This window comes from Primulina eburnea, chromosome 7 (assembly GCF_022965805.1).
Source record: "Primulina eburnea isolate SZY01 chromosome 7, ASM2296580v1, whole genome shotgun sequence".
Lineage (NCBI taxonomy): Eukaryota > Viridiplantae > Streptophyta > Magnoliopsida > Lamiales > Gesneriaceae > Primulina > Primulina eburnea.
Window position 1 is genome coordinate 10,497,973 of NC_133107.1, and position 13,347 is coordinate 10,511,319.

Here is a 13,347-nt window from a genome sequence, read left to right on the forward strand (position 1 = left end):
CTCTTATTTGGGTCATCCATGAAAAAGTTTTTATGCTAAAAATATTACTTTTATTGTGAATACCGGTTGGGTTGACCCGTCTCACAGTTTAAGACGCACTCATTTGTAAAACTACCCGTATATTTCGATGCGATCTTGTTATCAAAATGACAAAAATCTTATAAGATCGTCTCTCAGTTCAACCTATCATATTTATTCATAAAAAATGTTATTTTTATGACATGTATTGAATAAGTCGACTCATCTCAATTTCATAAAAGATTTGTATTAAAATAGATTTCTTTATAAAAGCATGATTAGAAGATTATCATATTCTTCGATTCATTTTTTATAATATATATTAGTATCTTATAATTATTTTTTAAAATATATATTATACAGACAATTAATTTATAGATTGGAAAGGGGTTAATTGGTACAGTATATACCGACTTGGTCCAAAGACTCTCGAGTTCTGCGGCACCTACAAGCCCACACAGAAGTTAAGCGTGTGATAATCACGCGCCCACAGGATTGATGATTATCATGGGGAGCATGTCTTGTTTGCTCATTACTCAATAGGATGAAACTCACTCAATAATCATTTCAATGAGAAAAGAAATCATAATCATTTATTGTAGAAAATAAATCAATCAAAATTTTATCTAAAATCATAAGTATTTTTTTAAAAAATAGAAACTAATTAATATATTGTTTCGTTAAAAAAATAAATATTCTCGAATCCTATGGACCTACTATGATTTCTTTGTTGGTGAATAATGTGCATTCCAATGCTATATAAGAAATAAGTAATGCCATGTAGCATAGAAGAAAACTAGAGTTCGCTAATTATATATAATATGATAAATTTTATCTGCTTCTAATTTTTTAAACTGTATAACAGTTCAAGCACTACATTTTGATTGTTCTATCAAGTAGAAACAATTATTGAACCTCGGCAATCTATCTCTCAATAACTGAACCATTTGTAATCAATGAGAATCACACATGCGACCTTGACTCTGATATCAATTGTAGAACCGAGCATTTTTCATTTTATCAAAAGATGTAGTTGGTGAAAACTTGCAACTATAATCTTTTAAATCGTATAGCAGCTTAAGCATTAAGTTTCGATTGGTCTACCAAACAGAAGAAATTATTGCATCCCAAAAACCTAATCTTTCAATAATTACATCATTTGCAATCAATGAGAATCGAAGACCTTGGCTCTAATATTAATTGTAGAACCGAGCGCTTGTCGTTTTACCAAAAAGCTGTAGCTGGTAGTAGCGGTGCAACTCTAATATTTTAAATTGTAAAGCAGCTCAACTACAACGTTTCGATTGCTTTATCAAACATAAACAATTATTGCACCCCCAACATATCACATAGTAATATAATCCGTATTTATCCTTTTCAAATCCATTCCTCAAAACATTCAAACTTTTAAGGTTATGTGTATCATCTACTAAAAATTAAAATTTAAAGATATTATTAAATCAAACCAAAAACCTAAAACAAATTAGTCACTTTTGTTTTCTATAATTTCTATAAATTCATCATAAAATTGGTTGCCACTGAAAACTTATTATTACCTTTTCTTGTAATTTAATTAGTAAATATTTTTTGTTATGTTTTATCCCAAACAAACGTTTGTTGTATCTCAAAAACGTTTTTTTATAACTTTCAAATGAATTCTATTTTTGTATTACATAAATAAAATTAGTCCCGTATTCAAAGGAGAGAGTCTCGCGACCACGGCCAAAAGGCGCGTGGGTAAGCTCTAACACAGACAGAAGTTCAAAACTTTCACAAGAAAATGGTGGCAAATACCTGGCAACTCATGCCTATCTTCCTTCTTTAAAAACCAACAAAATGATAGCCGTTACATGTTTTCAGTTTCTTCTCCATTTTTTCTTTGATTTTCCCATTTATTAACAAACTTCAACCTATCGTTTACTTGGACTTTTTTCTTAAAAATATCATCTTTTTCCCTTTAGAACGGGAATTCGATGAACGATGAGCGTCTCCAGATCTTCGTCAACCTCTTCTTCCTCCTACGACTCCGCCGTGGGTGCCTCACAACCGGTACTGGTGCTGTTGTCTCCACATGTTTGTGTCAGTTTGTGTTTTTGGGTGATGGGTTTGGATCTTTTCTTGACTTGGGTTTTGGTTTTTGAAACTTGTGGTGTTGGTTTTACTTCGTTTTGTCAGTTTTGTGTGTAGCGATCCTCTCTGATTTTGATGTTTTCCTTGTTTTGTTTAGTGATTTGTAGATCCCTTTTTCTGTATTTTGATTGTATGCTGATGCGTACGAGGATCTGAATTAGTGCAACTTAAATAGTTGAAGGAGACGTATATTTTGTCTTAGATCGATTATGCCATGCGCTAGGAATTAGGGCACTTGTAATTGTGTGGAAAAAGTTGAATGTTTTTCAGGAAATCAAGTAAAGTTTCTGCACGTCTTTCAACGACTAAGGTTTTGATTGGGAAAATTGGAATTTGCAAATTCCATCTTCCTACTTTTCTTTTTTGTTATTTTAAAGCAGTGGGCATATGATTTGTAGATTTTTTTTCTTTTCTTCTTTTGCAATCAGTACTTGTTGAACATACCGATTATGTTGGAATATATGTTGTTCTCATAGTGAATTTGTTGCAGAATGTTGTGGGGAGCCATTCAATGTCTCAGGGGATATTTACAGCAGTGTCTCGCCATTGGCATGATGTGTTCTGGTTGCTTATATTTATGGCGCATTTGGTGGTTATCGGTTTCGCACTTGCGGTTTTGGGGCTCAACAGGTTCAAGAAACAGGATAGGCTAAATATTGATAAGTACACAATGGGATTTCTTGAGAACAAGGATGGTTTAACAGAAGATTACTGGCCATTGTATGCTGTTGCTGGCGGAGTGGGGGCGCTATTGGGATGGACTTGGTTGCTATTGCTTGGTTCACGAGCAAATCAAATGATGAAGTTTTCTGTGCACATTTTGACCACGTATCTTGCTGTCATCAGTGTGCTTTGTTTTTGGGTTAAACAGTATTTTTGGGGCACTGCATTTGCTGGAGGTGCTGCATTGCAATTCTTGTATGTGATATCAGTCATTGATAGGTAAACTCTACAACCTCATGTTTCATGTTTTTTAATTTAACTTTGTCCTTGAAAATTATTGCAAGTTTTTGTGATATGCTATTAAGTTCGTCAAATTAAAGGCTAGATGCATATATTAGAGCTATTTTGAAATTTGACGATATATCAAATTTAGTAAAAGTCATGATTCAAAGATAGCAAAAAAGTTTTTGGCTCTTACCGTTTTCAGGATACTATTCCATAATGATCAAGGTTCAAGCTTTTTTTTACATTATAAAGGCTAGATGCATATGTTGGAGCTATTTTGAAATTTGATGATCTATCCATTTTGGTAAAAGTCGAGATTCAAAGATAGCGTAAGGTCTTTGGCTCTTAGCATTTTTCAGGATACTATTCGATAATGATTAATGCCTCTATATAGTTCTTTATAGTGTTATAAATATTGCCGAACTTTCCAGTCAAAACTGTTACCTGACACAGCAAATAAAATTTAGATGGCATATGCAACAAACCTTATGTTCTTAGAAATGGGCATGCTTCCAATTTTATTTTTGATGTCTTTTTGTATAATCATCCTTCGTTGAGGTAAAAATGTGAAAATAAATTGCTTTCCCTATAGAATTTAATTTTAAGTAGCCAGGAATTAAGATGGGGCTTAGAGACTTTGAATTTGATTTCTTGTTGAATGATTGTATATAAAAAGTATTGAACCAAAAACTCCTTAATAAAAGGTAAGTAAAAAATATTCCAAGAATACAAAGCTTGTAAAAAAGTTATAGGTTATTTTCATGGAATAACGGATAACAGAAAAATGGTGTTCCACTCATGAAAATGAATCTACCTAAAGTCAACTTTAGACATCTTTTAGGTGGAAGTAGAGTCGCTCAAATTTTTGCTTGAGTATAAAGTTTATCTGACTCTCGTCCTTCAATAGACTTCCATTTACCATGCTGGTGCTACAACGAGCAGTGAATATGGTTTGGAACCTTCCCGAGGTCTCTAGATTAACATGCATTTTTATGCTCATAATGCTTTTCTGGCTCTCTCTGTGGTCCTTCGGTGCTGCTGGGGTTGTTGCCTTGAGCATGGGTGATAGTGGACGCTGGTGGCTTCTTTTGGTGAGCGGGCAAGTTATTTCTCTGCATGTCATATTTTAGGCTGAGATATAATGCAATACAGTTCACATTATTTGAATTTCAATTATGAAAAAATAGGCATGATCCCATGACTCATATGCAGGTGTTATCTGTGAGTTTGTTTTGGACTGGCGCAGTTCTTTGCAATGTTGTCCACGTCATAGTTTCAGGAATGGTGTTTCTTGTCCTTAGTCATGGCGGCCGAGAAGCAACATCAATGCCTTCTAAACCATTAATCAATTCTTTGCGATATGCTGTCACTACATCTTTTGGCAGCATATGCTATGGATCTCTGTTTACGGCCGCTATACGAACTTTACGATGGGAGGTAAGCAATCCAGGGTTGATTAGTACTATTGTCTTTTAGTTACTTGCCTATCAATGACCAACTAATCGAGCCACATCTGTTCTTACTAACAAGAGATCTTATGAACTTGATAGATTAGAGGATTGAGGTCAAAGATTGGGAACAACGAGTGTTTGCTCTGCTGTGTTGATTTTCTGTTTCATCTAGTAGAGTTTTTAGTTCGTTGGTTCAACAAATATGCTTATGTACAGGTATTTTTTCAATCCATAACATGGCTACCAGTATTTTCTTAAAAATCTTGCCTGATAGCTGATCAAACTACGACAATATTTGTGACACATGCATCCTTTTATCTTCAAGATTGCTGTACATGGAAAAAGCTTTAATCATTCAGCAAAAGATGCTTGGGAGTTATTTCAATCAACAGGGGTTGAAGCACTTGTAGCATATGACTGTTCAGGGGCTGTTCTATTGATGGGAACAATCTTGGGTGGACTTATCGCTGGAACGTGTGCAGCAGTTTGGACTAAGATTAAGCATCCCGAGCGAGTACTAATGGTAGGCTCTACTGCCATGTTAATGGGAATGATCTTGGTAAGAAACGGCCCTAAATCCTCGAACGTACAGAAATATTACCAACTTGGTTCTGATTTTAATTCTTGGATACCAAATTACACTTAAGATGTGAAATCCTTATCTCTCATTGGTTGAAAATAAAAGTTTAAAATACTTTGTAAGAGCTTACAATAGACTCTGATAACAAATTGAGTTAATCATTTTCGTAAAGCGATAATAGATACGAAATAGTTTTTTTAGGGTACATGCGGGCTTGGATCCGAGTCGTGACATAAGAGAAATTGAGCTTTCTTAGGGCACATAAAAACTTGGAAAAAGTTTGCTTTTCCGCTTAAATATTCACGTCTTTTAAGCTCACCTGTGTCGTTTTTTCTTTGACAGGTTGGGTTGGCTATGGTGGTTGTGGAAAGTGCAGTGACGTCGATTTACATCTGTTTTGCAGAAGACCCTTTGCTAATAAACAGGTGGGATGCTACATTCTTCAACCAGATGTCGGAAAGACTACACCAGCGCCTGCAGCACAGAAGTGCTCGAGCGAGAGAAGGATTAAGTCATAGAATAGATGACCAAATGCCAGAAATGGTTCATGTTTGATTGTTATCTTGTACAAGATAAATAGCATATAACTGGTTGCTGCAGTTGGTTTCTATGAAATGTGAAGCGCCTTTCTTCTTATTTTATCTTCCAATTCTTCTACAATTTTGTTATACCGTGTTGCTTTATCGATTGGATATTCGGCCTATGTATCCTAACTTAGAAAATGTATTGACATATAAACTCTTATAGATTGATCAGTCAAGGCATTTTTCCGCTTTAACTTCTGATGGATTCCCTCGAACTCGCTATTGGAACTATCAAACAACTCCCTGATTAAATGAATGAGACTTCTCTGCGGAAAAGGTGAATCGCCTGAGCTAGTATTTAAATGTGTAGTACAGATGGCTCGTACGTAGTATCTCACCAGGAAGTCTCTATCTCTCCTAGTTTCCATTGGTTGAACGAACTCCGGAAGCATGAAATAATGGTACACAATCAATACATCAACGATCCCATTATCCGTATATCCATAAAATTCATGGAGTTCATATGAATCTTACAAATTTTGAGTTCAAAATGGATTGGTGAAAATCATCCATTGACACTTCCCTATGCAAGTCAACTCTGTTGTAATAAGATCCTCGGACGGCATACATAAGTGTCGCTTGCTATCGCATCTAATTTCCAGGGCACAATGGCTTAGTGAAAGTAATGGACTACATATACATCTCATTGCAATCTTTGGTTGTATTAGTGGAAATGTTTTTACTCATGAGCTACTGAAAACTTGAGTCTCACTCTCATTTGAAGCTACTCAAACTGAATTTTTCAGAAGCCCCGTATGTATTTTTAACTGCGATAATCACAGATTCGACATTGCGAGAAAGTACTTCAAAAAACTGGTTTGTACCAGTGCATATCTTCAAAACCTGTGAAACCCATATATTTAATTATGATGAATGTTTATATGTATATATTTACATTAGAGAACTAAAGTTACATATATATAGAGCATGTTCTGGTTCTAATAATCGACTCGTTTCCACTTTCTTTCTGTTCCGTACTTCCTCCCTGCAGCCATAACCAAGCAGCAAACCGGCTTGTTAACGTCAAGTTAGGTAAAGTATAATTCTCATGTTAATTAAAAAAAAGAAAAGAAAAGAAAATCCTGAAAATATAACATACTTAGCCTATTTTTCTTCCTAGTCTGAGAAACCTGTGGTATAAATACACCAGTCCCATTATTTCCATTTCTCCACAACTTCAACATCCATGCAGGTGCTACATAATCTTCCTTGTTCGCTACCCAATTGTAATAGCAACCACTTTGTGTAACACTGCACGAGCTGCTGTTCGGGCTCCGATTCCGGGCTTCCACCCTTCTCGAATGCTTGTTCTCATATAGTCTATCTTCATCATCATCATCATCTGCTGTCAACTGCAAGACTTGTCTCCTAAGTTCAACAAAGAGAAGATCATCTTCATCTTCAAACACATCATCGCTTGTCCGCGTCTCTTGCTTATCATACTGAAAATCCATTGAAGGGGATCGAACTTATGCTTTTGCTTGTTAGATGGTGTCACTTGATGTATACATATAGTTCGAAATAAATATATATAGAAAGCCATGGAAATGGAGGAAGAATGTGCTTTGAATATGGTCAAAGTGACCACAAATGCATTGAGTATGCCATTTCTTGTGTTTTAGTGCATGTTTTGATTGTTTTTTATGTGCTAATATTATTTATTAATTAGTTCTCAAAATTGGTATGTTTTGTTTACATTGAACCGTTCACAATAAAATCTTTAATGGGTATAAAACGCGTTGAATTGTTGCTTTAAAGGTCAAGTTGGAAAATTCCAAATCTTACGTTCATAAGGTCGACATTTGTTCAAACTCAATGAATTCTTGGAATTACTATTTGATTTTGACTTAGCTTCTAGAAATACATTATAGGAGTATTTTTTTTTTTCTACTATGAGATGGTTTGTCATCGGTGCTTGATACCTCCCTCCATCATATATATATTTTGGTTTGTGTGTGGTTCATATAAATTAAGAAAGATACTGGAAAAGTAATGTAAAGCCCGAAAAACCAACCTATATAAATCGTATGGATGCAAATTATTTTAATTGCTTAATTGTTTTATTTAATTGCTTTCAAATGCTTGCATTATACTTATTATATGATTAAATGCAACATAATTAGATGATAATATGACATGATTACATGAAATTAAAGATTTTACCCGAATATTCGATAATAGGCAAGGAAAAGGAGACCGAGGATGACCAAGACAAGAATATGTATTTTTCATTAAATAATGACAATGCTTCCTGATATGATTTAAAAAAGATTTAATTTTCCTAAAAATGTTGGAGTTCGAATTATTTTACGAGCCGAGCTCGGTTTTTCTTGGAAAGCCGGTTTTGGGCAAACAAAGAGTTTTAAAAGATCAAAAATATTATTTTATGGAAACTTATTTTATAATTTTTATTATTTAATTAATTAAGTATTATTGAGCCACAATTTAATTAATTAAGTAAGTCCAATTTCACTTAAGCTTGTAAGCCCAAAACCAAATTCCATTAGTATACAATTACATCTATAAATAACTAAACTAGTGTTTATTCACCCTAATTCACCACCATCAGCAGCCGTAAATCACACCACAAGCACACACAATATTTTTGAAAAGTAAGAAGGAAGAAAAGCTCGAGTTCTTCGTCGTCCTGTTCGTCCTTTCTCGCCGACGATTGAATTCAAGCGTTATAAACGCAAAGACACCTTTCCTATACTCTTTTAAACATCGTACAAATCATATTATGCATGATTTAATTTTTAAGTATGAAAAATATAGGTGTTTGATATCTTTTACAGTAAAACTTTTATTTTCAAAAATACGACGATTTCACGCTTATTTTTAAAATGTTTTTTAATCCAACGGACACGCTGCCAATACATTATAAAATATGATTGAATATGAATAAAACATGACAATTTTTAAAGGAAAACCAAGCTGGAACCATGGGCAAGGAAAATAAAAAAAGGGCCTAAGGTTTTTGTTGGTTGGTTCATGGTTCGAGGGGCGGCTATGGTGCATGGGGCCATGGGGCTTGACCAGGTCTTGGGCGAAGAGTCCTAGGAGGGTTAGGGCTCGAGCAATGGGCTCGGAAAGAGTCCATGTGAAGTGGGGCTCTCCCCCACGTGAGTGCTGGTACAACAGCGGCCATGAGGGATCGCTGCTGGGGCTTGGGCGGGCCAGGTGGGTCCTATAGGGTCTAAGGGAGATGGGCATGGGTAGGGCCAGGGGTTGGTGCAGGTGGGTGCGCCGTTGGCTCGTGGCAACATGTGGGGAGCATGGAGTCGCGCGCAGCCTGTCCTTGTTTCAGGGGTTCGCTGCTTGGGTTCAAGGGCTTGGGTTGTTAGAGTAGGTGCCCGGCAAGCCAACTTGTGGCTCGGGCTTTATTGACTCTAATGTAAAATAATCTTTATTTTAATAATATTTTACGATTTTATTCGATTATGACATTATACTTTATCTGTATACCATGCAAGCTGCATAGATAAAGTCCTTGAATATACAATAGGTACCATGAGGTGTGCGTCTCAACTAGGGATGTAATCGAGTCGAGACGAGCCGAACTCTTGAATGTTTAAGCTTGGTTCGTTTATAATCGAGCCGAGCTCGAGCTTTATTTAACGAATATATGCACGGCTCACGAGCTTATTCAAGCTTTTATCGAGCTTAAACAAGCATAATAAATATGAATTATACATTTAAATTTTAATTAAATTAATTAAAAAGTAAATTATATATTTAAAGAAAAATAAATTATTCTTATTAAAATTTGTAAATTTATTCTAATAAATAAATTTAATAATTTTTTCTATATATTTCATAAATAATATGCAAAATCAATAAATCAAATATCAAATTATTTTTTCATCTAAAAGATTACTCATGAACTTACCAACGAACATGTTCACGAGCTAACGAGCCGAATACTGTAAAGCTTGACTTTGGTTTGTTTATCTTAACGAGCCTCATTAAACGAGCTCAAACGAACTTTTATCGAATCGAGCTCCGAATAGCTCACAAACGGTTTGATTCGTTTACATCCCTAGTCTCAACGTAAGATCATGAAACTCATTAGGAAGCGTACCGTATATTCTAAACAGGTTCCTAGTCGATTCAGCCGCCTGAAACAAGGATAAAGGTCGCTCGAGCTCGAGACTAACATTTGTGGTGTAAACGCCTTGTTTCATTGGCAAGGGCATGGGGAGATGTCCATTCACGCAGATGAGTGATCATATGATGATGCGCTGAACAACCCTCCCTCGGACTATCCAAGTGGTTCCCACATATCGAGTTGAATAGTCCGAAGTTATGGTTGTACACCATTAGTCCTTTGACCCAAGACAATGCAGGGGCTATACGTACTAGCATACACTTTAATCTGTTTACCGACTCTATCGAGGGTCATCAGATGGACGAGGTTGGGTGTAGTTTCGAAATACGTAGGAGCAAATGTATTGTAGTCAGGGATTCACCGTTCGCCTACGGGAGAAGATATCCTATGTGATCTGATGAGTTAATAGTACAAGGAGTCTCTGGCCAGAGCAAGAAATGTGCTTTAGGAAAAGGTGTTTTCTTAGTTGCACATACCATGTCACTATTAGTACTCAAAGATAAATCGCATTGTTATCGAATTCATATGCAACTCTCGATATACCAATGGTTACAGATTCGATCGGGATATATGTGTTGAAGGGACCGTACTGTACGCTAACCATGACTAGAGGTTCTTGCAGGCACTAAGTGATACCTAGAAGATCATGGGGCGATGCTACTAGACGCTCTTACCATGATCTGATGGGTGCAATCAGAAATGAGTTCTGACATTTTTGATCAAGAGTTGATGAAAAGAATGAGGTTAACTAGGGTAAACCCGAATAAGAATAAATGTTATTCTGAATCACATGGAGATGTGAACCCACGGCTAGCTGTATCCCTGAACCATTGAGGGTCACATAATTATCGGATTCTGTGTTCCCGTTGAGATAGTCAAATTTCAAGAAGTTGGAATTTGGCGACTATAGTTTGATGGAGATCAAACTGGAAGCTTATAAAGGAGTTTATGAGCTGATTCTATAGGATGGAAGAAGTAGAAGTTAGCATGATTAGAAGTTAGCATGATTGCTAAATATAGGAGAGTGGAACTGCCTGTTTTGTGAAGGAGTTCACTAAAACTGACAGCTGCCAAATATGATGACTACCAAATATGGTAAGTTCTAAATTTGGCAAATGAAAATTTTAGTCTTCGAAATTTTCATTATATGAACGAGATTTGTATCTTTGGTACATCGGTGCTTTCGGATCATCGATTGGGGTTATAATGAGTTCGGAATCATTTTTTTTAGTAAATTTGGAATTTACTAATTAAATGATTGTGCTAGTAGTGGTGACTACTAACATGCACAAATTCCCATGAATATTCTAGAGGAGTCTAGAATTAAATTAACTAAGGAGTTAGTTTATAAATTAAATAATAATTATTTAATTTAATGTACATATACATGTATATATTTTATATGGTGATATAAAATACATGTATATGATATTATTATATCATGTATTATTAAAAGTTAATAAATACATTATATATTAATTAGAGCTCATAATTGAAGAACACAATTTTTCACACAAAAAAAAAAAAAAAATTCCCTTCCCAATCACAAAGAAACCCATGGCCACCCCATAAGGAAATTGAAAGAGATTTTGGCAATAAAGCAAATTTGATTTGCTTGATATTTAATTAAGAATCAATATTATTTCTTAATGATTGATTAAGAATTAATTAGCCAAAATAGGAAGTGTACCGTATATTCTAAACAGGTTTCTAGTCAATTTAACCGCCTAAAACAAGGATAAAGGTCGCTCGAGCTCGAGACTAGCATTTGTGGTGTAAACGCCTTGTTTCATTGGCAAGGGCATGGAGATGTCCATTCACGCAGATGAGTGATCATATGATGATGCACTGAACAACCCTCCCTCGGACTATCCAAGTGGTTCCCACTTATCGAGCGGAATAGTCCGAAGTTATGGTTGTACACCATTAGTCCTTTGACTCGAGACAATGTAGGGGCTATACGTACTAGCATGCACTTTGATCTGTTTACCAACTCCATCGAGGGTCATCAGGTGGCGAGGTTGGGTGTAGTTTCGAAATACGTAGGAGCAAATGCATTGTAGTCAGGGATTCACCGTTCGCCTACGAGAGAAGATATCCTATGTGATCTGATGAGTTAATAGTGCAAGGAGTCTCTGGCCAGAGCAAGAAATGTGCTTTAGGAAAAGGTGTTTTCTTAGTTGCTCATACTATGTCACTATTAGTACTCAAAGATAAATCGCATTGTTATCGAATTCATATGCAACTCTCGATATACCAATGGTTGCAGATTCGATCGGGATATATGTGTTGAAGGGACCGTACTGTACGCTAACCATGACTAAAGGTTCTTGCAGGCACTATCAGTGATACCTAGGGGATCATGTGACGATGCTACTAGACGCTCTTACCATGATCTGATGGGTGCAATCAGAAATGAGTTCTGAAATTTTTGATCAAGGAGTTTATGAAAAGAATGGGGTTAACTAGGGTAAACCCGAATAAGAATAATTGTTATTCTGAATCACATGGAGATGTGAACCCACGACTAGCTGTATCCCTGAACCATTGAGCGTCACACAAGTATCAAATTCTGTGTTCCCGTTGAGATAGTCAAATTTCAAAGAGTTGTGGAGATGTGAACCCACGGCTAGCTGTATCCCTGAACCATTGAGGGTCACACAAGTATCGGATTCTGTGTTCCCGTTGAGATAGTCAAATTTCAAAGAGTTGGACTTTGGCGACTATAGTTTGATGGAGATCAAACATGAAGCTTATAAAGGAGTTTATGAGCTGATTCTATAGGATGGAAGAAGTGGAAGTTAGCATGATTGCTAAATAAAGAAGGAGAGTGGAACCTCCTGTTTTGTGAAAGAGTTCAATAAAACTGACAGCTGCCAAATATGGTGACTACCAAATATAGTAAGTTCTAAATTTGGTAAGTGAAAATTTTGGTCTTCGAAATTTCATATGTTAATTTATTATTGATTGTTAGTAATGCTAAGTTATTTATTTTAGAATTTTCGAATTTATGATTTATGATTAAAAAAAAGTCGAGATCGTTTCAAGTAAATTTTACAAAAAAATTCATATTTTACTCTTAGTGGATGTTTTAATAGAATATAATAATTGTTATTGGTTTATGTATTTAATTATGATTATGGATATATATACCTGACTATATATTTGGGACGAAATAAAAAAGAAATGTGCCATTTATATTTAGAATGGAAGAGTATAATACTAGCTTCTCGCGCACATGAGTATTGGCTTATATATATTTTTCAATTGAATTAATTAGCTTTTGAATTTTTATTATTATCAATCATTAATACAATTACATTAATTAGTTTTTGAATTTTTTATTATTATCAATCATTAATACAATTAGAATTAATATACTATAAGTAATATATCATATATTTTTATAAAATTTAAAAGGAAAATAATAAAGACATATTTCAGTACTATTATATTTTAAATTGAATGTTTTTGGGGCGTAATAATTAATGATTTGATTAATTTTATGTATTTTTGAACGTTTATGAT

At 35.1% G+C, this 13,347-nt stretch overlaps 2 protein-coding genes across 2 annotated transcripts; one reads left to right on the top strand and one right to left on the bottom strand.

Moving 5' to 3' along the window:
* The first annotated feature begins 1,822 nt into the window (after positions 1–1,822).
* Positions 1,823–5,763, top strand: LOC140837214 (uncharacterized). Its single transcript, XM_073203292.1, has 7 exons — positions 1,823–2,067; positions 2,639–3,090; positions 4,004–4,187; positions 4,309–4,533; positions 4,647–4,763; positions 4,873–5,106; positions 5,470–5,763. Exons 1-7 carry the CDS (start codon positions 1,999–2,001, stop codon positions 5,680–5,682), a joined length of 1,494 nt encoding a protein of 497 aa, XP_073059393.1. The 5' UTR covers positions 1,823–1,998; the 3' UTR covers positions 5,683–5,763.
* Positions 5,764–6,544: 781 nt separating this feature from the next.
* Positions 6,545–7,221, bottom strand: LOC140837215 (uncharacterized). Its single transcript, XM_073203293.1, has 2 exons — positions 6,811–7,221; positions 6,545–6,696 (listed from the first exon to the last, which is right to left on the bottom strand). The coding sequence occupies exons 1-2, from the start codon at positions 7,163–7,165 to the stop codon at positions 6,650–6,652; spliced, it is 402 nt and encodes a 133-aa protein (XP_073059394.1). The 5' UTR covers positions 7,166–7,221; the 3' UTR covers positions 6,545–6,649.
* Between the last annotated feature and the right edge of the window lie 6,126 nt (positions 7,222–13,347).

Bases quoted from the DNA above. Each gene is read 5' to 3' on its own strand.
- LOC140837215 (XM_073203293.1), bottom strand. From the start codon at position 7,165: ATGGATTTTCAGTATGATAAGCAAGAGACGCGGACAAGCGATGATGTG. The intron at 6,697-6,810 runs GTATGTTATATT...TTATGGCTGCAG, and splicing joins TAGGAAGAAAAATAGGCTAA to GGAGGAAGTACGGAACAGAA.
- LOC140837214 (XM_073203292.1), top strand. From the start codon at position 1,999: ATGAGCGTCTCCAGATCTTCGTCAACCTCTTCTTCCTCCTACGACTCC. The intron at 2,068-2,638 runs GTACTGGTGCTG...AATTTGTTGCAG, and splicing joins CCGTGGGTGCCTCACAACCG to AATGTTGTGGGGAGCCATTC. The intron at 4,188-4,308 runs GTGAGCGGGCAA...ACTCATATGCAG, and splicing joins GACGCTGGTGGCTTCTTTTG to GTGTTATCTGTGAGTTTGTT.